Raw genomic sequence first — 20,837 nt, 5'->3', positions numbered from 1 at the left:
TCAAGGGGCTTTTCAAGTTTGTATGCTTGTTAAGCTTGGCAAAGCAGCAGGCAAGACATTTATGCCTTGAATCCTCAGAAATCAGCTTGCATTCAAGGGGCTTTTGCCCAATTTCTGTTCGGGACTGTTTTATGCAGTGTTCGGGACTGTAAAAGTCTGATTTTTACTCATTTGGACAGCCAGGAGAGCATTTATTGCTACTGTACCTGCTGGTACAGATTTGGCACAGCTTTGTGCATGTTTTGGCATGGCTGTACACTGTTTTGAGTGACCAAAAGGTTCAAATTCAGCTGCTGTACTTGCCGGTACAGGTTTGGTACATCATTGGTGAGCACTTGGTACTGCTGTACAGTACTTTGGAAGGGCAAAAGAGCACATTTAAGGTGCTGTCCAAAATCTGCAGCAACCAGATTTTGGTGTTTTCATCACATAAAGTGGGAGAAAAGTTGCATTCTTGCTTCCGCAGTGGGAGATAAAGCTTGGGAGAAAAACTGTGAGCACTTTGTGTGCTTTTGGTGCAGTGTTTGCACATCTTGGGTGCAGTGTTTGCACATTTGCAGGGAGTCAGGCATTAAAGGTTGCATATCGCTATGGCAACCACAGGTGAGAGCTCTTCATTGCTTCACATCAAGAAGCTTGAAGGCTCGCAGAATTATGATATTTGGCAAACCCAGTGCTACAATGTGTTGCTCCAGAAAAAGCAGCACAAGCCTATCAAAGAAAGGGGTGTAATGCCCGCTTCTCTTACTGCTGAAGAGTGGGAAGATATGGATGAGCTGGCAAGATCTACTATCATGTTGTCTGTGTCAGACTCATTACTTTTCAGCATTCGTGAAGAGAAGACAGCTTGGGGAATGTGGCAGAGATTGCAGGACTTGTATGCCCAACAAAGTGCCTCAAGCAAAGTGTATTGGTTGAAGAAACTCATAGGCCTTCAGATGAAGGAAGGGGCATCTATGACAGCCCATCTCAATGAGTTTAATGGTATTGTCAGCCAGGTCATTAATCAAAAGTTGGCAATGGACGATGAGTTCAAAGCCACTTTTCTGTTATGCACTTTGCCAGAGAGTTGGGACACATTCAGGACAGCCACTAGCAATTCGAATGCTATGCTGTCATATGCAGATGTTGAGGGTGCTCTTCTTCAAGAAGAGATGAACAGGAAAAACAACTCTGTTGGAAAGTCCAATGCAATGAATGCACGTGGGAGATCCCAGCAAAGGGGGAAAAGCCAAGAAAGGGGAAGGAGCAAATCTCGCTCCAAAAAGGATTTGGAAGGCCATTATTGTGGCAAGAAAGGACACATTAAAAAGCAATGCTACAAATGTGTTGCTCCAGAAAAAGCAGCACAAGCCTATCAAAGAAAGGGGTGTAATGCCCGCTTCTCTTACTGCTGAAGAGTGGGAAGATATGGATGAGCTGGCAAGATCTACTATCATGTTGTCTGTGTCAGACTCATTACTTTTCAAAAGGAAAAGGGAAAAGGCAAAGACAAAGAGAAGGATGAAGCCAAAGATGTAAAGCCAAAGGGCAAAAGTGGAGTCAAGATCGAAGAAATCAATGTGTCACATGCAGGTGGCAGTGAGGATGAGGTCCTATTTACTTCTTCACTTGATGCCCATTCACTTCTTACAAGTGGTCATGGTATGCACTCATGGATCATTGATTCAGGTGCCTCCTTTCATGTCACAGGTTGCAGAGACTTGTTTGTCAGGTACACTGCTGGCAATGAAGGAGTGGTTTATTTGGGTGATAACCATGCATGCAAAATTCTTGGCAGAGGTGATGTGAGGCTTGTGTTTTCAGATGGCTCACAGCTTATGCTCCATGATGTCAGGCATGTGCCTGAGATCAAAAAGAATCTGCTTTCTACTGGACAGCTTGATGATGCTGATTATGTTACCACATTTGGTAGTGGAAAGTGGAAAATTAGTAAGGGCTCACTGGTTGTTGCCAGAGGCTCTAAGGTGGACACTCTTTATTTCATGCATGCAGGTGTTTGTCACCATGCTAATGTAAATGCAACCGAGCTACCGGAAATCTCTATGTGGCATAGCCGGTTGGGACACATGAGTGTCAAAGGAATGGAGCAATTGTCTCGTTTGGGTTACTTGCCTTCTCTAAAGTTTTCAAGTTTTCAATTTTGTGAGCATTGTATATATGGTAGGCAACTACAGTGCCCCCACAAGAAAGCTCTTGGACAGAAAGATGCTCAGTTAGAGCTTGTGCATACAGATGTATGTGAGATGCCTCAGCTTTCTTTGGGAGGGGCAAAATATTTTGTCTTTTATTGATGATGCCACACGCAAGGTGTGGGTCTATCCTCTTCGTTTGAAGAGTGATACATTCTCAGTGTTTGAGAAGTTTGTTGCTCTTGTTGAGAATCAAACTAACAAAACACTGAAGGCTTTGCGTTCCGACAATGGGGGAGAGTATATGTCCAAACAGTTTCAGGACTTTTGTGATGCTAAAGGCATCAAGAGGGAACTCTCTACTCCTTATGATCCTCCACAAAACGGGACAGCAGAGAGGATGAACAGGACCATTCAGGAGAAGGTCCGTTCTATGTTGTCACATGCTGCATTACCTCATGGTTTTTGGGCTGAAGCTGTTATGACAGCCGTTCACCTTATAAACAGGTCACCTAACACGAGGCTTGGTGGGAAAGTGCCAGAAGAAGTATGGACAGGGAAGCCTCCGTCATACAAGCACTTGAGAGTGTTTGGTTGCGTTGCGTACGTGCACATACGCAGGGAAATGCGCACCAAACTTGATCCCAAGTCTCACAAATGCATATTCCTAGGATATGGTGACAGAGGTGAAATGGGGTATAGACTTTGGGATCCCATGAATAGAAAGATCATACGTAGCAATGATGTCATTTTTTATGAAACATGCATGTATAAGGAGCCTACAAGGCAACAGGAGCCTGGCAGAGTCATCTTTGATGATGATGGACATCATGGACAACAACAAAGGGCTGTAAATCAGCCATTACAGCAGGAAAACCAGCCCTTAAATGGTGCTGAAAATGGTCCAAATGGACAGCCAGAGATGGCAGAAGATATCCCTATGGATATACCACAGTTAGAGGAGATACCGGGCATGATTTTTCAGCCTTATGGCATGGAACAGGAGCCACCAATGGGTGATATGCAGGCTGGACAGCAACCTGCAAATGATGGTCATTGGGTACGGAGGTCCACTAGACCCTCCAGAGCCCCTGACAGGTTTGTTCCAGGGGTTGACTATTTGATGCTTACTAACTGTGGGGAGCCCTCATGTTATAAAGAGGCTTTACAGAGGGCAGACAAAGCTCTATGGGAGCGTGCCATGAAGTCAGAGATGGATTCTCTGCATAAAAATGAAACATGGAAGTTGGTGCCTTTGCCTGCAGGCAAGAAGGTTTTGCCATGCAAGTGGGTATACAGGCTCAAAGTTGCACCAGATGCAAAGCCAAGATACAAAGCCAGGTTAGTGGCAAAGGGCTTTAAGCAGGAATATGGTGTGGACTTTGATGAAATCTTCTCTCCAGTGGTCAAAATGACCACTCTTAGAGCTGTGTTGGCTTTGGTTGCGCATGATGATCTGGACTTGATTCAGATGGATGTGAAGACTGCTTTTCTTCACGGTGATCTCCATGAGGAGATATATATGCAGCAGCCAGAGGGTTATGCAGTGAGTGGAAAGGAGAAGCTTGTATGCAAGCTGAAAAAGAGTCTTTATGGGCTCAAACAGGCACCAAGAGAATGGTATCATAAATTTGATACATTCATGAAATCACAGAAATTCAGGAGAAGTGACATAGATCACTGCTTGTACACCAAGAAAGCTTTGGATGGCAGTCTCTTGATTCTCATTTTGTATGTTGATGATATGTTGATTGCCGGGAAATCTCGTAAAGAGATGGATGCCTTGAAGCAGAGGCTGCATCAAACCTTTGATATGAAGGATTTGGGTGATGCAAATCACATCTTGGGTATGCGGATACTTCGGGACAGAAATCAGCATGTGTTGTATTTGTCTCAGAAGGAATATATTGGCAAAGTTTTGCAGAGGTTCAATATGGACGGGGGGAAGAAAGCTAGTACTCCTTTGCCTCCATATGTGAAACTCAGTGCTATGGACAGCCCACAGTCAGATAGAGACAGGGCTGATATGGCCAAGATTCCGTATGCTTCAGCTTGTGGCAGTCTCATGTATGCCATGGTTGCTACTAGGCCGGACATTGCATTTGCAGTGGGAGTGGTTTCTAGATACATGGCCAACCCTGGCAAGAAGCATTGGGAAGCAGTGAAAGGTGTCATGAGATACCTGAAGGGCACACAGGATATGTGCATTTGCTTTGGCAAACAGGATGCATTAGTGCATGGTTACACGGATTCGGATTATGCCGGTCATCCAGATAACCGGAAGTCTACTACCGGTTATGTGTTTACATTCACAGGAGGTGCTGTGTCATGGATATCCAGGATGCAGAAGTGCACAGCCTTATCTACTACAGAGGGCGAGTATATTGCAGCCACAGAGGCTTGCAAGGAGGCATTATGGCTATCTCGGTTAGTGGTTGATTTGGGCTATACAGGGGATATTCCATTGTTGCATTGTGACAGTCAGAGTGCCATCCAGTTGGCAAAGAACCCTGTCTTTCATGCAAAGACGAAGCATGTGGATGTGAAGTATCACTTCATCAGAGAGGTGATAGAGAACAAGCAAATTCAGCTTGTTAAGATTCATACGGATGACAACCCGGCTGATCTGTTGACAAAGAGTTTGCCTCCGGAGCGGTTTGCTCATTGCAGACACTTGATGGGCATTGGATGAGGCCATTTTCAGCCTTGATATGGCCTTTTATATTATCATGTACATGCTGATTTTTCTTTTTCTTTACTTAAGGGCACTTTGCCTTTAAGTGGGAGGTTGTTGGGGTAAAGGCGTTATGCCCACCCTTATAGTGTGTACAAGCCCATAAGTTATAGTACATAGTACACTTAGTACTTTTAATGTACTAAGTGCACTATGTGTACTAGTGCAATATACATGTGTGATAGGGGAGTCACACACTCATGCCTCATGAGTTGACTTATCCCCACAACTCTCTCTCTCTCTCTCTCCCTTGCTTCTCTGTGTATGTCTCCCATGAATGAACTCTAACCCTAATTCTGGTTTTCTCCCCATCAAACAATCCCAAATCTGTCATCTCAAATGACGTTTGCAATTCAGCTTTGAATGTTGAAATTTTCTCCATATCATTTCTAGTTAGCAACATGTCATCTACATAAAGAATGAGCATAATCAAAGTGCCATGATCCTCTTTCACATAGAGGGTGCTCTCTGTTGGACTATTGCGAAATCCCTGCGTGGTCAAGTAAGTATGTATCTTCTCATACCAAGCTTGGGGAGCTTGTTTGAGACCATAAAGTGCTTTTCGAAGCTTGCATACTTTGTTTTCATGACCATGCATCACAAAACCAATGGGCTGATTTACATACACTTCTTGTTGCAAATCCCCATTGAGAAAAGCTGATTTTGTCCAACCAATGCACTTTCCATCCATGATGGGCAGCCAATGCAACAACACATCTAACTATGGCCATATGAGAAGTAGGTGCAAAAGTCTCATCATAATCAATGTCCTTTTTTTGGGCATATCCTTTGGCCACTAGCCTGGCCTTTTTTTTTTTTTTTTTTTTTGTTGGGAAAAACGATCCTTCTATTAGTTAATGAGAAAACGCCATAAGGCTACAAAGCTCACCTCACAAGGAGGGATAATAAACACAGTGAACACCGGAGCTCCACCCTCGTGGCTGGCCGCTCTCTGGGGGGGGCTACCTAGTAGTACATGCGGGAGGTGAGAAGAGCCAAACTGGAGGCCTGTAGTGCCAAGTGACATCCTCGCCCCTCGCGATGAGGAAAGGGCCAGGCTGCAAGTGCGGAGGAACGCCTTGCGGCGACCTCTCATGCGATCCGAGTCGCCCTGAAGTTTCCCCCAATGTCCTCTCAAGGTGTGAATGATGTCCACCCAGAGGGCCTGTATGACCTCCGCCGGTGGAGTCGCATGGCGGTCTATGGCCTCCCTGCATCGGGCTCTCCATATGTGCCAAGCCGTCATGCTGCTGATCATCTCCCATCTGTGCCCGTCTCCCTCCTGGGAGACTGCCGAAGAGAAGTCTGGCGTCGGAACCACCGCCATCGCCCTGTCAGAGACCTGGATGGTCACACTGCCAGGGACGTCCTCGTATCCAAGGGCCGGGCCGCTGTCCGTGACCCAAGCCACCACACCCCACGTTGCAGACCGCTAGAAGGATCTCATGCCGAGTAAAGACGCCCATCCACTGTGGAGGTGGAGGATCCTGTACTGGAGTCCGCCACTCCCGGGGGCTGGCCGCCTCAATGTCCTGCCTCATCAACTCTCTGCCCCTCATCCCGCTGAGTCTCCTCTCCTGAACGTCTAGAGGCAGCTGCTGAAAACATATCCAGTCGTCTAGGGACTGGGCTGGGCCGGAACTCAACGGGCCCCACGACACGTGAGATCGCGATCCAACCATATGGCCACTGGGAAGTCGGATCAAGGGGTTCCAGATCAATGGCTGCCTCAGGCGCTCCTCATCGGTGCCCGGGGGAGTCTGGAAGAGTGACGGCCTCAGATGCTCCCAAGCCCTCAGAAGGCTAGCTGCAAAACGCTCCTCGAAGCCAAGGCCCACTCCTCTGGATCGCTGCTCTGTAAAGATCCACCTGATGCTGGGGGTCCAGGGGCCGCTAAGAGAAGGAGTGCGGCTGAGAATCCTGGAAACAAGAAACTCCTTCCACGGCTCAGCGCCTGGTAGGAGGCCACGAACCACCAACTTGCCAAGCAAAGCTCGGCTCTGACAAATAGGATCAACTATGCCCAGGCCGCCTCTCTCCCTCGGCTGGGTGATCACAGCCCATGCCACCTTGGCCCTGGCGGGCCGCCCGTCGCCACCGGACCAAAGAAAGTTCCTGATGAGCCTCTGCACCTGGCCAATGCACGCCCGCGAGAAGGCCCAGCAAGAAGTGATGTACCACATGGTAGCAAGTAGAACCTGGTTGGCCACAACCACTCGGCCAGCCAGAGATAAACGAGCGGTACTCCAATACAGAAGCTTCTTCCGAATGCTCAGAAGAAGGGGGGCTATCTGCTGCTCCGGAGATATGTCAATGCCCACATAGCATCCCAAATAGCACACTGTAGTGCCGGGGGGCAGCCACTGAAACCCATCAACTGGCCTCCAAGTCGGGGGGTGGCACAGAACTGACCCACAACCCACACGACTTGTGCTTGTTGATCAAAGCGCCCGAAGCTCTGCAAAACTTGTCCATGGCTGAGGCGAAGCGGCGGAGGTTCTCCTCCCCTCCCTGAAGATAGACAGCAGTGTCATCCACAAACTCTGAGTCTAGGAGCTCCTCCGAGGTGCGGATGGGGAGCTGGAGGCCCCGCAAACCTGTATCCTGTGCCGTCAAGAAAGTGCTCATGGCCTCCGCCACAAAAAGAAAAAGAAAGGGCGCCAAGGGGCATCCCTGCCGCACCGAGCGCGAGAGCTGGAACCTCTCTCAGCGCACGCCCTTTATCAGCACCTGGCTATGAGCCGATGTGTAGAGTGCAGAGACCCCACGGATCCACTGAGGGGGGAAGCCCATCCTCTCCATAGTGCCTTCCAAGAAGGCCCAGTCCACCCGATCATATGCCTTCTCGAAGTCGAGAAGGAGCACTGCCAGATCCTCCTGCCGAAATCTAGCCAAAGCCATAGCCTCCCAGAAAGAGAAGATGTTATCCAGGATGCTCCTATCCTGGATGAAGCCTGTCTGCGTGGAGTGGATGATGTCCGGAAGGTGAGGCTGAAGCCTCCTGCTGATCGCCTTAGCTAGGACCTTGTAGGCCGTGCCTAGCAAGGTGATCGGTCTCCACTGTCTAATCTCCAGTCTGTCTCCTCCCTCTTTGGGGATCAAGTGAATCAACCCCTCTGCCATGCTGTCCGGCATGTCTCCCGACTCCATGATCTCCTGGAATGCCAATCTGAAACCCCTATGCAAGAGACCCCAGTACCTCTGGAAGAAAGCCACTGAGAGACCGTCCTCACCAGGGCATTTGCCCCGAGGAAGTGCCTGAAGAGCCTCCTCCAGTTCCGTATCCGAGAAGGGGGAGAGAAGGGAGTGCTGCAAATGGGCCGGCACAACCGGTCTCGTGAAGCTCCAGACTGCCTCCCGAGCCTCTCTCACCCTGTCATCTGCTGGCTCAGCAGAGAGCAGATCCCTGTAAAAATCTGTGGCGATCGCCCGAACCCTGGGGGGATCCACCACCACCTGGCCATCAGCCTGCCGAAGACGCCTGAGACCCTCTCGTCTGAAGCGAGGCCCTGTCGCCTCAAAGAAATCTCGAGTCACTCTGTCTCCAGCCTGTGTCCAAAAAGAAGCCCGAGCATGGAATCGGAACTCCACCCTCCTCTCCTCGATGGATCTGATCTCTGTGCGAGCTGACTCCATCTGCTCTGAAATCCAAGGGCTCGTAGGCTCCCTCTCCTGAAGTCTCTGAAGGGAAGCTAGACTCCTCCGCAGGCTCCTCTCCTGCTCTCTGAAAGCCTCCAGACGGTCCAGGGCAGCCTGTTTGAGCATCCTACTGATCTCCTGCAAACCCCTGTCAAGATCGCTGGCTGCCGATCCTCTCCTGAACTGAAGCTCCTGCCAGACCTGCTCAACTCTGGTCGCAATCTCGGGCTCCTCTATGAGACAATCTGGAATCCGGACGCTCTGTCCTCGCTCTCCTCTCGTAGGGTGATCGATCTGGAGAAGCACTGGAAAGTGGTCTGAAAACGAGGAGCCTGCAAGTATACCCACAGTGCCACCTCTATCGCAAGCCCACTCATCAATGTAATAAACCTGTCGATGCGGGAAAGGTTAACTCCTGTGGCCCGTCTATCCGAGCGCGAGAAAGATAAACTCCCCTGCAACCTGCCAAACTCCGAGAGAGTCCACGGATCCTGGCCTCTCACCTGCAGCAATAGTTCCTCCCAGGCAGCGAGCTCCGGCCCATGAATGGTCTCCTGGCTGCCCCCCATCGTGTCCTCTGCATCCTCCAGCATGTTGCAATCCCCCCCTAGGCACCAATGGTCTGCCATGGGGAGGGACTGCCTAATGGTGCTCCAGAACTCAGCTCTCCCGGTCGCCCCATTAGGGGCGTAGAAGTTGAGGAAGCCAATGCGGTCTTCCCCAACCCGAAGGATGATCCACTGCGCTCGACCCTGGACCAGAGTGCCCGAATCCACAACCTCGGATAGAAGCTGCTCGCTGACTGAGATGCATACTCCACCCTGGTTCCCCTGGGAGCCATATGCCGGTGACCAAAAAGTGCGACTCCTGCCTGGCAAGATCTTCCCGCAAGTGCGGGTACGCCCGACAGAAAGGTGGTGCTCCTGGATGAAAAGGATATCTATGGGTCCTCCAACGAGAGCCCTCTGGATCTCCTGGCGAAGTCTGCCCCGACCAATGTAGCAGCGAGGTCCACCAAGACCCTGGATGTTCCATGAGAGGATCCTCATGGATGAGCTATGGCAAGTGAAGCAGCCGCCACTGGCTCACCCCTCTCAGCCGGCCCGGATGAGCTGCCCTCCACTCTGTGAGTTTTAGGCGCCGGCTTGGAGGGAGAATAGTCACTGTCTGTCCGGGTGCGGAGTCTCTCCAAAAAGAGGGTGACCTGTCTCTGTGTCCAGCCCCACTCCACCTTCGCCCTGTCCAGGGCATAGGCGTGAGACCAATCCTCTGCATATATGTATCTAAAGGTAGGCTGCACCCTCGGGGCGGCGTGGAGGAGAATCAATAACACCGCCTCAACTGAGGTGTGGACCGGATCCGCCCGCCAATCTCCTATACCAAACAAGCTCATGCGGGTTGAGTGTAATCGGGTCTGCAATAGGTCCGTGAGCCCCAAGTCACTGAAGTGGTGAGAAAACTCCAGTATCTGATCACGCAAAACTTCCTCTACAGAGTTGCAATCCCATGCTGTGTCTGGGGCAACACTGAGAGGAAAGGAGAAGGCCACCATGCTGCTCACCCACTGAAGGAGAATGAGAGGGATGGCACACCACGCAAACTCGCAAGGGCGCGACCAGTGTCTCGAAAGGGCCAGCATCCAGCTGGAGACACCTGAAAAAACCGTAATCCACTGGGAGCCCCATCACTCGCGGGGGGCCCCCCAGGGGAGGCTGGAGAGAACTCTGTGGCGGGCGAAGCTAGGATCGCCATCTCCACCGGCCCGGAGTGGCGGTGGAACAGTCGCTGAACTGAACTCTGGCCTACCCAGCTGCGCTGCCCCGGGGCAGTGGGTGGTCTGGAGGAGTATCCTGGAGAGGCCGAGGGAGGGATGGTGGCTCGCGGAGAGGAGGGGGGAGAGCGAGGAGAGGATGGAGAGGCATCTGCCATAGGAGAGGTGTCAGGGGGGGCCGCTGGGGGAGGCGGGAGGGGGGGGGGCTGGGGGGGGAGGAAGGAGTGCTCTCCGAGTGAGGGGAAGAGGGGCCGGGGGTCGCAGAGTGCGGCCCGGGATCCTCAGGAATCTGCTCCATGGAGGGGGCAGGCCCCCCGCCGCGGGGGGAGGCGGGGGCGGGGTCTCCACGTGGGGGGCTCCACCGGTGGCCTCAACGGGCACTGAGACTGAATCCTCGTCCATCGGGGTGGGACCTACTGGCCGCCTATCCCTGACTGGAGCATAAGTGCGGGTAGGTGCCTGGACGCCAGCCGGGGTCGCCTGTCCGCCAGCCTGTGCTGCCTACTGGCGTCTGCGACGGTCCCTGCGGGCCGGGCGTTTCCGCCAGCGAACCTCCTGCCATCTGCCAGCCTCCTGGGACTGCGCGGCATCCTCCGCCGGGGCCTGCTCGTCAGATGATGGCGCCTGCTGAGACGAGCTAGGGATATCCGGTCTCTGAGGTGGATGGCCACCCCTCGGGCCACCTGAAGGGGGTCCAAAGGCGGCAGAGCATGAAGGATGAACCCCCTTGCGGGGACAGGCGCGTGCGAGGTGGCCCATCTCCCGACAGATGTAGCACTGGCCGGGGAGGCCTGAATACTCCACGCGCTGTATCAGATGTCCTCCAGAAAGACAAGGGAGGAGGATCGTCTTCGGGAGGGACTCCGGTGACGGAACCACAACACGAATGGCCGGGAGTCCTGCTGCCCGAGCTATCACTGAGGCCGCTGTCTGAGGCGTCTCCACCACCTGCCCGAACGCCTTGCCAATGGATGACAAGAGGGGCAAGTACTCCCTGCGGAGTCCAGGAAAGCAGATAGTGATGGGGAAACCTGTCGCGCCTGCTAGCGGGTCAAAAGCGGGGTCGAAACCGTGAGTCCATCGCGCCAGGAACGCTCGGGATGAGCGGAGGGCAATGGGGCTCCGAGCCAGCACCGTCTGAGCTGCCTGGGGGGACTCAAAATCCACTTGGTAGTAGCCACGTCCCAAAAAATCGACGCTGACGATCTTGGCAGGCACGCCAACGAGGCTGCCTTGCAGAAGGTCGCGAAGCTCTCTCCGCATCGGACGGCTACCCACTATCTTGCAGACCAAGGAGGAGGCCTCAAGAGCGGATACTGTGGAAACAAACAACTGCTGATCTGCAGCTGTGAACTCTACACGGAGACCGGAATCGGCAGGGGTAGTCGGAGTGGCTTCCATGGAGTCCTCCAGAGGGAAAAGGCCAGAGACCGGGGTCACCAACGAGAGGGACACAGCCCTACGAGGAAACGGAGAGGCGGAAGGTGAGAGGATAGCGGGGGCGGAGTGGGGGGGGGGGGGGGGGCTGAGGCAGGGGAGCTGGCGGTGGGAGGAAGGGCGAGACGGAGGGGGAGGTGAGGGAGAAGGCGGGGGGAAGAGCCGCGAAGCGGAGGAGAAGGCAGGGGGGGAGAAATGGCGGGGGAGAGATGGCGGGGGAGGAAGCGAGGAAGGAGACAGGGGGGGGGGGGGGGGGGGGGGGGGGGAAATGGCGGGGGAGAGATGGCGGGGGAAGAAGCGAGGAAGGAGGCGGGGGGGGAGAGATGGCGGGGGAGGAAGCGAGGAAGGAGGCGGGGGAGGAGAAGGCGGGGGGGAGATGGCGGGGGAGGAAGCGAGGATGGAGTCGGGGGAGAGAGGCGGAGGAGAGGCGGGGGACAGGGGGGGGGGGGGGGGGGGGGGGGAGGGGGGGGGTGCGCGATGGCGAGGAGCAGCAGGGGGCGGGTAGACGGGAGGGGGGGTTGGGGCGTAGCTCGCAGGAGCAGATCGCAAATTTGGTAAGGTTTTGTCCCGGGTACTAGGGAAAAGAGTTTCTAGGCCCACTAGCCTGGCCTTATATCTGTCAATGGTACCATCAGACTTTCTTTTCAACTTGTATACCCACTTTGTGCCAATGGGCTTCTTGCATGTGTAGGCAAGTCTACCAAATCCCATGTGCTGTTTTTATGGATAGAATCCATGTCATTTTGCATGGCTTGCATTCAATGCTCATCCTCATGAGCCTCTTCAAATGAATTTGGCTTATCAGCATCACAAAGTGTACTCATGCAAGCAACATCTGCCTGTTCTCTTGCATTACGTGAACCAGCCCGTGTCTAGCTACCAAGTGGAGCTGAAAGTTATGCTCTCTTGTAAAGTATGGAGCAGCCAACGAGGCACAACTCTAGCCTCTTCCGTTGTTGTCCGCTCTTGCTCCACTGCGTCCTCCACATTTTGAGGTGTAATGAGCTCATTCATGGGCTGATTTTGAGCATCCAAATGCTGTCCATTAGGCAAAGTTGATGGCTGATCTGTTGTGCCATCAATTCCCAATGGTAGAAGTCCTTCAAATAGTTAAGTGGGCCTGAAGGTGGCTGTCCAAAAAATTCAGCCAATGGTTGGTTTAAATTTTCAGCAAATACATCTTTGCTGTCCAAAATTTTGTGTGTGGAAGGATTAAAGAGACGGTAGCCTTTACTGCCACTGCTATAACCCACAAATATGCACTTAGCTACTTTGTCATCAAGCTTACCTCTTAATTGCTGAGGTATATGCGCATAAACTACACATCCAAAAACTCTGAAGTGATCAACTTTAGGTTTCCTTTCGTGCCAGGTCTCATATGACATTATGGTTTTCAATGCTTTGGTAGGGCATCTATTCAACACGTGTAGCATACATTATTGCCTCCATCCAGAATTTGTGAGGCAAGCCTTTGCCTTTAACCATGCATCTAGCCATTTCCATCAAAGATCTGTTCTTTCTCTCAGCAACACCATTTTGCTGAGGAGAATATGGCATCGTGCATTGATGCTTTATGCCGTTTTTTGCCATAAAAGCTTTGAAAGCAATGGACATGTATTTCCCCCCTCGATCTGGTGTACGGAGGTTCTGCACTTTGCCACTTGTTTGATTTTCAGCTTGTGCCACAAAATGCTGAAAATATGCAAGCCTTCAAGGGATACACCTAAGCATTTGGAGTAGTCATCGATAAAGTTTACAAAGTATAGGTGCGTACCAATAGATGGTGTCCGCTTAGGACCACATACATCACTGTGCACAAGCTGTAATTTCCGGACAATCCTTGTTGATCCATCTTTTGGGAATGCATTTCTGTGCATCTTACCCAATATGCATCCTTCACATACATGTTTTGGTGGCAGTTCTACATGAGACATATCCTGTACCATTTTATGCCTTTGCAATAGCATCAAACTGTCATAATTCACATGCCCAAACCTGGCATGCCGCAATTCTGCCTCGTGCATGGCAGGTGTAAGAGTGTTAACCACATGAGCATCATGCTCTCTCTTGTCAAACCTGTCAAGCTGATATAACCCATGGTACAATGTGCCTGAAGTGACCAATGCATAGCCACCTTCATGGTCTTTTACTTAGCATTTGTCGTCCTCAAAGTTCACTGCATATCCTCTTTTAGCAAAAGAGGATACGGACAATAAGTTCTTCTTAATCCCTGGCACATACAATACATCTGGAAGACATAAGTCTGCACCATGTGCTGTTGTGAGGATCACCTCACCAACACCCTGAACTAGATAAGAAGAATTGTTTGCACATGTTACCCGCTTGCCTTCAGGGGAAGCCATAAGCTTCTTAAACAAATCCCTCCGTGAGGTAATGTGTTTAGAAGCACCACTGTCAAAGTACCATGTGTCATGTCTTTCATTGACACTGAGAGACATATGCTCCAATGATGCATCATAACTGCAAGTAAGGAAAGTCCACTTATCTTGCACAAGATTTACTGATGCATATCTTTCCATGTAGGTGATGAAGAATCTACAGCCATGCCACTTTCCTTTTTCTTCGCTTTTGCAAGCCTTTTTTGCACTCATTCAAGTAATGACCTGGATTCTTGCAGTAGTGACATTTGTCCTTTTTCTTGGGCTTGCTTGCATCATTTTTAGCCTTTTGTAAAGGCTGTCCCGAATCAGCCTTTGGCTGAAACCTATAGCATTGATTTAAAGAAAGCCCTAAATTTCTCTGTCCTATAACTGCAATTGTGCAATTAAGCACAAATTCTGAAAAATCCCCAAATTTTCTCTGAGTTCTACACCCAAATGTTGCCCTGCCCTGCTGCCTGCACTTGATTTTTGCAAGGAAGCTCGAACCTGAATCTGCAGAGTTTCAGGCGGACAGTTGGCAGACAACGAGCCAGCAACAACAGATGTGATAACACAGGTGGAGGTGTTGACTCTCTGGTGATGGCCTTTGACCAGCAGACGGGCGGCAGGCTGAAGCAAGACCTGCAGAGGTCACGGCGGTGCACGTGGTAGACATGTAGGCACGGCTGCAGGCGGCATGTCTGGCAAGCTGGAGACGGGCAGCAATTGATAGGATGCCAACGTCTGAGGAGTCGAAGGCAAGGACAGCAATAGCTGGCGTCGAGACGGGCGACAAGCTGAAGCAAGACCTGGAGAGTTCGTGGGGCGACGCATGTGGCAGACTTGCAGGCACGGCTGCAGGTGGCAGGTCCGGTGAGCTGTAGACGGGCAGCGACTGACAGGATGCCAACGTCTAAGGAGTTGAAGGCGAGGACGGCAGCAGTTGGCGACGAGAGGCGATTGGATGTCATTGTAGCCGCGGGGGTTTGCAGGCGGCGGATGCAACAAGCAGACGGTGCGACGACGACCTGCAGGCAACCAAGGCGACGGGCGGGAGTCGGCGACCTGCAGATGGCTTCGGATAGAGCCGGAGTCGGACGGTGATGGAGAGCTGGTTGCCGGACGGAGTTGCCAAAAAATCCTCGAAAATCCCCGTTCCACATAAGCCACAAGTGTGGCAGGGCTCAGCCAGCCGCCGCCCACTGTGGTGTGAGCGCCGCCCGTGAGCTGGGCGGTGGTGGAGCCCTCGGCACTAGCACCATCCAAGGTGGAGGTGCAAACGTGCGGCTGACAGGCGGGGCTTGTATGCGGCAGAAATGGGCATGCGCCGAACGGAAGTTGCCCACCATTCTGTGCACTTCCGTCCGGCTCCGGAAGCGGGGAACCTTGCTCTGATACCACTGTTAGGGTTAGGGTCAGGGTTGCACACAGACAGAGACACACTCAGAATGAACAGCAGCAAGAACGCTCAAGAGAGGCGGTGATTGATGCTCATACAAAGATGATAGCATAGAATGTGTGGAGCTTGGGGGTTGACTCCACAATATCAAAACACAATAAATGTGGTGTCCTATCACACCTAATATCCAAGGGGAAAAACCCAAAGGGAGAAAAGTGCCCTTGGTTACCCATGTTCACATGTGGCACTACTCATAGCATATATGCCAATATAAGATGGCAAATCACGTTACGGTAGGTCGGGCGGTGAAACCATGTCGACCTATGGAGTGGTTTAATAGGTGGTATGGGACGCTAGGGCGTGCTGTCGGGTCTTGGTTGACTCGTGGCAGTTTGACCTCAAGGCTCCATGTGGAGAGAGAGAGGTCTCCAAGGCGTGTAAGACCTGAGGGCGAGAGTAGCTGCAGGCAGACGGTCTAGTGGTGTGGGATGCTAGGGCTACTATCGAGGCTTGACAGATTCATGGCAATTTGACCTATGGTTGGGAGAGTCGCAAGCCACAATCCATTATTGTCATCATCCATCCAGATTTGATGCGGGTTATTCTAACCCTACTAGGGTTTCCAGGTACGTAGTCTTAACTCAGCCCGTGCCACCCAATCAATCAATGAATCCCAAGAACGCACATCAATGTTTAGCCGAGTCTAGGAGATTGGGTAGCCCTGTTTGACCCAAATAGTTCTATGGATCACTCCAGATAGGCCCCGAGGTGCACGAACCCTACTAGTCCCGGACTCATATAATGCCATCACTCCCCAGATCAGCTCAGGTGGAAAGTGGAGCTCCTGTAAGCGCCCAAGAAGTTGTGACGTAGGGACCGAGTCAAAAGCCTCATGTAAATCCACAAAGCAACAACAAACCTACTGCCGGCTTGCCCTAGCCTCCTCAATAATAATGGTTTGAGGGTAAATATATGATTCAATGTCGAATGATTCCTCCTAAAGCGTGCCGGTCCTGGTTCTCTGCCTATGCCTTTCTGCGAAAGCACCGATCTCCACCTCCAATACAGCCCCATAGATCGTGGCCAAGCTTTGGCGAATCATGATAGTCGGGTAGTTATTGGGGTCCGTAGGGTCTCGTGCCTTATGGACAGGGACAATGATGTTTGTGGTCCAGAAGAGAGGAAGGCCTTCACACAAAGCCCTATTGAAGATCTGCGAAGGATAGCAAGGTGGTAGATCCATGTGTGAAGTGCTCCGTGCGGAGGTCGTCGTGGTCCCTTGCTCTACCATTTTGCAGCTTCAATAGTGCTTTGGTGACATTGGTTATTTGATAATGGGTCATAGACTTTTATTGATGTCTTAAATGTTGATGCTAAAGAATGTAGCTTTTTTTTTTTGTCAGAGTTCTAAGTTTGTTGGGTTGTTTTTGCAGAGCGGCCCATCATTCACAGAGATGTGAAAGCCTCAAACATACTTCTGACAAGGAGTTTCAGGGCCAAGGTCGCTGATTTTGGGTTTTCGAGGGTTGGATCTTTAGATTCAGAAGCTACACATGTATCAACACAGGTGAAAGGAACTGCTGGATACCTGGACCCAGAGTACTTGAAATCATATCAATTAACACCTAAGAGTGATGTCTACTCTTTTGGCATATTATTGGTGGAGCTGGTAACAGGGAGGCGGCCAATAGAACAAAGTAGAGTCCTGGAAGAAAGGATAACTGTGCGCTGGGTTAGTCTCATTACCACGTATGTGCACATGCATATACCGATTTTGCGGAGGCTTAATAAGTCATCTTTATTGTTGTGCAGGCCTTCAAGAAATTTCTTGACAGAAAACTCGTTGAACTTTTGGATCCCAAATTGGAGAAAACTGAAGCAGCTTACTCAGTAGTGAGGAAGATTTCTGAGCTAGCGTTTCAATGTTCTGCACCAACTAAGAATGACAGACCTAGTATGAAAAAAGTAGCAGAGTTTTTATGGGCAGTCAGGAAAGATTATCAAGCTCTTCAACAACAGAAGGGTCCTGAAAGCTCTCATTATACTGGAGGAAACAGATAGCCTCCCTTGTATCACAACTATTTGATGTACAGAGGGTTTCAGTGGTTCTATGTATAAATAAGGAAAAGGGGAGGGGGGCGTGTGCGTAAATAAGGAAAAGGGGAGGGGGGAGGGGCGGGCGGGCATTCGTAGCTTATAAAATAGACAATGGAGGTTGGCCTCATCTCCTCCATGTTTTTGTTGACATTGTATGTTTCTATTCTGGCATGCATATTACTAAAGCTTTCCAATCCACAGGTTCTTTTTTCAGATCAAGTCTATCATCTCATAGGGCGTTTTGGAGTTCAGCAGATAGGTCTCTCTCTCTCTCTCTCTCTCTCTCTCTCTCTCTCTCTCTATATATATATATATATATATATATATATATATATATATATATACCTCAAGAACCAAGAGGAGCACAAGGCTTTGGACAGTGTGCAAGTGATAATGGAAAATGGGCTCCAATTTTCAGAGCTTAATGGGTAGTGATGAGTTTATCAGGGTGTGAAGTCTGGTGTATTGGGCACAGGCTAAAAGCATTTAACGGTGAAATTCAAGAAGTCGTGGAGTGCTAACCTACAAGTAGATAAAGGTGGGAAGATAACATCGCAAAGAAGAAAAGAGGGAGGAGTTAGAGTGGGGCATAGTTGGGCCAAGGCAAGGATACAGGGGGCGGTGTTCAGTAAGTGCTGGCAAGAAGGTTTGCTATGGATTTGTGCCATCCCCTTTTGGATGTAGTGGCACGCCCATTCATTTAAGGCCTAGCATTAAGCACTTAATCACCAAGCTTAGCTACATAGCTTTCCCTTGTTGAGGCCAAAGACAACACAAGGAAGTGAAAGGTGCGTTGTGGGCTGGCAAGAGTAGAGATGGTATACATAGTTTCATGAAATGAAAGTGTTACAAACATAAACCTAAGGCCATAGATTTACAATTACATGTACATTCTTTCAATTGAAGAGATGCTTTTCTAGACTATTGTATTTTTTTTGAATTTTTAGTAGTTTTAAAAATCATACATTTTCTAGTTTCATGATTAAGGTTTTTGATGTTGTACACATGTATGCTAACTAAGATTCTCGAGTGCTTTTGGTAAATTTGACTTTATTTACTTTTTTTTAAGAAAAAGAAAAAAGCCTCAACTATTCTTTGGTTGAAGGTACTTCCGAGCACAAGTAGAAGACTAGTGTTGATTTTCACTATTGTTTCTTTCTTTATGGGATGTAGCTGTCTTGTAATATGCTATTGCTCTACCTTTTTTAAGTATTCAAATTCTTAAAAAAGTAATGCATTGGTATAATTTGCATAGTACATTATCTTTTATTCGCTATTTCTTATGAAAATCATTTAGATTGGCATTAAGATGCTTTGGCTTTGGGCTATGTAGCTCCATCTCTCCTTGTTCAAGGGCTTCTTTGTTGCATCACTAACTCTACACAAACACCATCATCTCCATCGAATTCTCTATAGTGAAAGAGGATCATGACTCCAATCTTCTCCTCCTCGCCCAACTAGTATGTTTAGTTGATTGAAAATTTATCAATTTCAATCGTAGATATGGAAAAATCAATTGATAGAATCAAGCTGGTTGGCTAATGGTTTCAAAGACTCATTCATCAAGAAAAGAATAAGATTGAGTAGCCTTGAAGCACTAACAAAGTCATGAAGAGATGATCAACAAGGTTAGAATCCCAAACCTAAGATGACTGGTGATTTTTTCTCCCACTACTTTTGTGGAGAAACACCTAGTTTTGATAAAAAATAAGGAATTCAAAGATATGTATATTGATTCTTATATCTCTTATACTTTTTTGGAACTTCGTCTTCATGATGTCTAAAACAACACATGCAAGTATGCTATATGGACTTGTCTTGCTCCTGTAACATTGAAAATGTGGTTAGTGCTCCTTGGCAAGAAAGACATCAAGTCCATCATCAACAAATACTTCATTTTTTCAAAGAATGAAATTTCTTGGGTCACTGTGTCACTTGGGATTAATGGGCCAATTATAAGATGGTAATTGATTCCCTTGACCTTATGGTATATGTGTCAACTAATGGCATTGGGAATCCCTCTAGCAAAAGAGAACCCAATTATTTCTTTGGAGTTTTTAATTGTTCTAGTCATTACATAAAGTGTGATTGTGAAGCTTGTGGGTATAAAATGAATGTCACAAGAGTAATGTATAATGGATTGACAATGCCTTATGGTTTAACCTCCACAATGTAGAAAGAACCTTCATGGAAAACACACTTTGTGAGTCAATGAATCTTTTCTTAAAAGAGATAAGATGCATCATTTTCTCCTACTTTTAGGAGTTTACTAAAGTTAAGAAAACACCTTCACATTGTAATCTTTTCTTAAATGAAATTGTTGTTGATGGTCTACAACTTTCTACCACCAAATCAAATGATTATAATAGAGAAAGATCTATAGTCTTAAACAAATCAAAAGGATAGATTATTGGCATCAAATAAGAAAGGGCTTGCACGGATGGTGGATTGAGTGGTGGCGTGAAGACAAAGATCGTATGCTAATCATGATATTTTTGTATTAGCATTTAATTGATAATTTGTAGCCTATCATGTGGCTAGAGTTTATGTATATATGTGCACAAGGTTATTTATGTGCGTATGTGCACAAGATTATTTAATGTGCTTGTGTACACAAGTAGTTGGGTATGTATAAGTCCATTAGATTTTTTATTGGGCAAAGGTTTTAGCATGTGTAATGCTTTGAAACCTCGAGGGTTTCACTTAAAAATATGTAAGTATATCATGTGAGTTCAAATAAAGGGGTTTTTAAATTTAGAATTTTACGGTAAATTTACAGAAATACATTTACAGAAGGGTTTTTTTAAATCGATTTTGAAATAAAACCTGTAAGTCCATATAGAAAAAGGGGTCAATTTATTCACAAAAAGTCCACAAGTAAGGAGTTTTTAAAATACGCCTTGAATGCATGTGATACATAAGGTTTCTTAGTAGTGCACCCCCGTATTTGAAACCTTGGACAAGGTTATTTATATATAAAGCAAAAGCCTAAAAGTGAAAAAGGTGCTATGATCGGTTCCAAGAAGGGCTAAAAATATGAATATGACATAAATACCACGTGTGTGGGAGAAAGAGCCACACATGTTGGGGGGGGATAAGATTACACCCAATGCTCTTGTTTATGTGTTGATAAGTATTTTCTTCTTCTTATGTTATGCTATGGTGTACTAATTTAATATGTACATCGTTGTTGCAAGCTATGTAAATACTTGAAGAAAAGATTCATGTGTCACTGATATCAGAGCAT

At 48.8% G+C, this 20,837-nt stretch overlaps 1 protein-coding gene across 2 annotated transcripts in view; it reads left to right on the top strand.

Annotated features, from left to right (window-relative positions):
* Window positions 1–17,783, top strand: part of LOC147617276 (calmodulin-binding receptor-like cytoplasmic kinase 2) — a 59,080-nt gene extending 41,297 nt beyond the window's left edge. For both annotated transcript variants that reach the window (XM_086776910.1, XM_086776909.1), the window contains 2 exons: window positions 16,927–17,225; window positions 17,306–17,783. In XM_086776910.1, coding sequence (XP_086633036.1) covers window positions 16,927–17,225; window positions 17,306–17,554 — 548 coding nt within the window. In that variant the 3' untranslated portion in view covers window positions 17,555–17,783. The remainder of the gene's footprint in view (window positions 1–16,926; window positions 17,226–17,305) is intronic.
* Window positions 17,784–20,837: the final 3,054 nt, after the last annotated feature.

Source organism: Cibotium barometz, chromosome 37 (assembly GCF_041138505.1).
Source record: "Cibotium barometz isolate CiBa-2024 chromosome 37, ASM4113850v1, whole genome shotgun sequence".
Lineage (NCBI taxonomy): Eukaryota > Viridiplantae > Streptophyta > Polypodiopsida > Cyatheales > Cibotiaceae > Cibotium > Cibotium barometz.
Note: the sequence above shows the minus strand (reverse complement) of the source record. Positions and strands in the feature narration are given on the sequence as shown.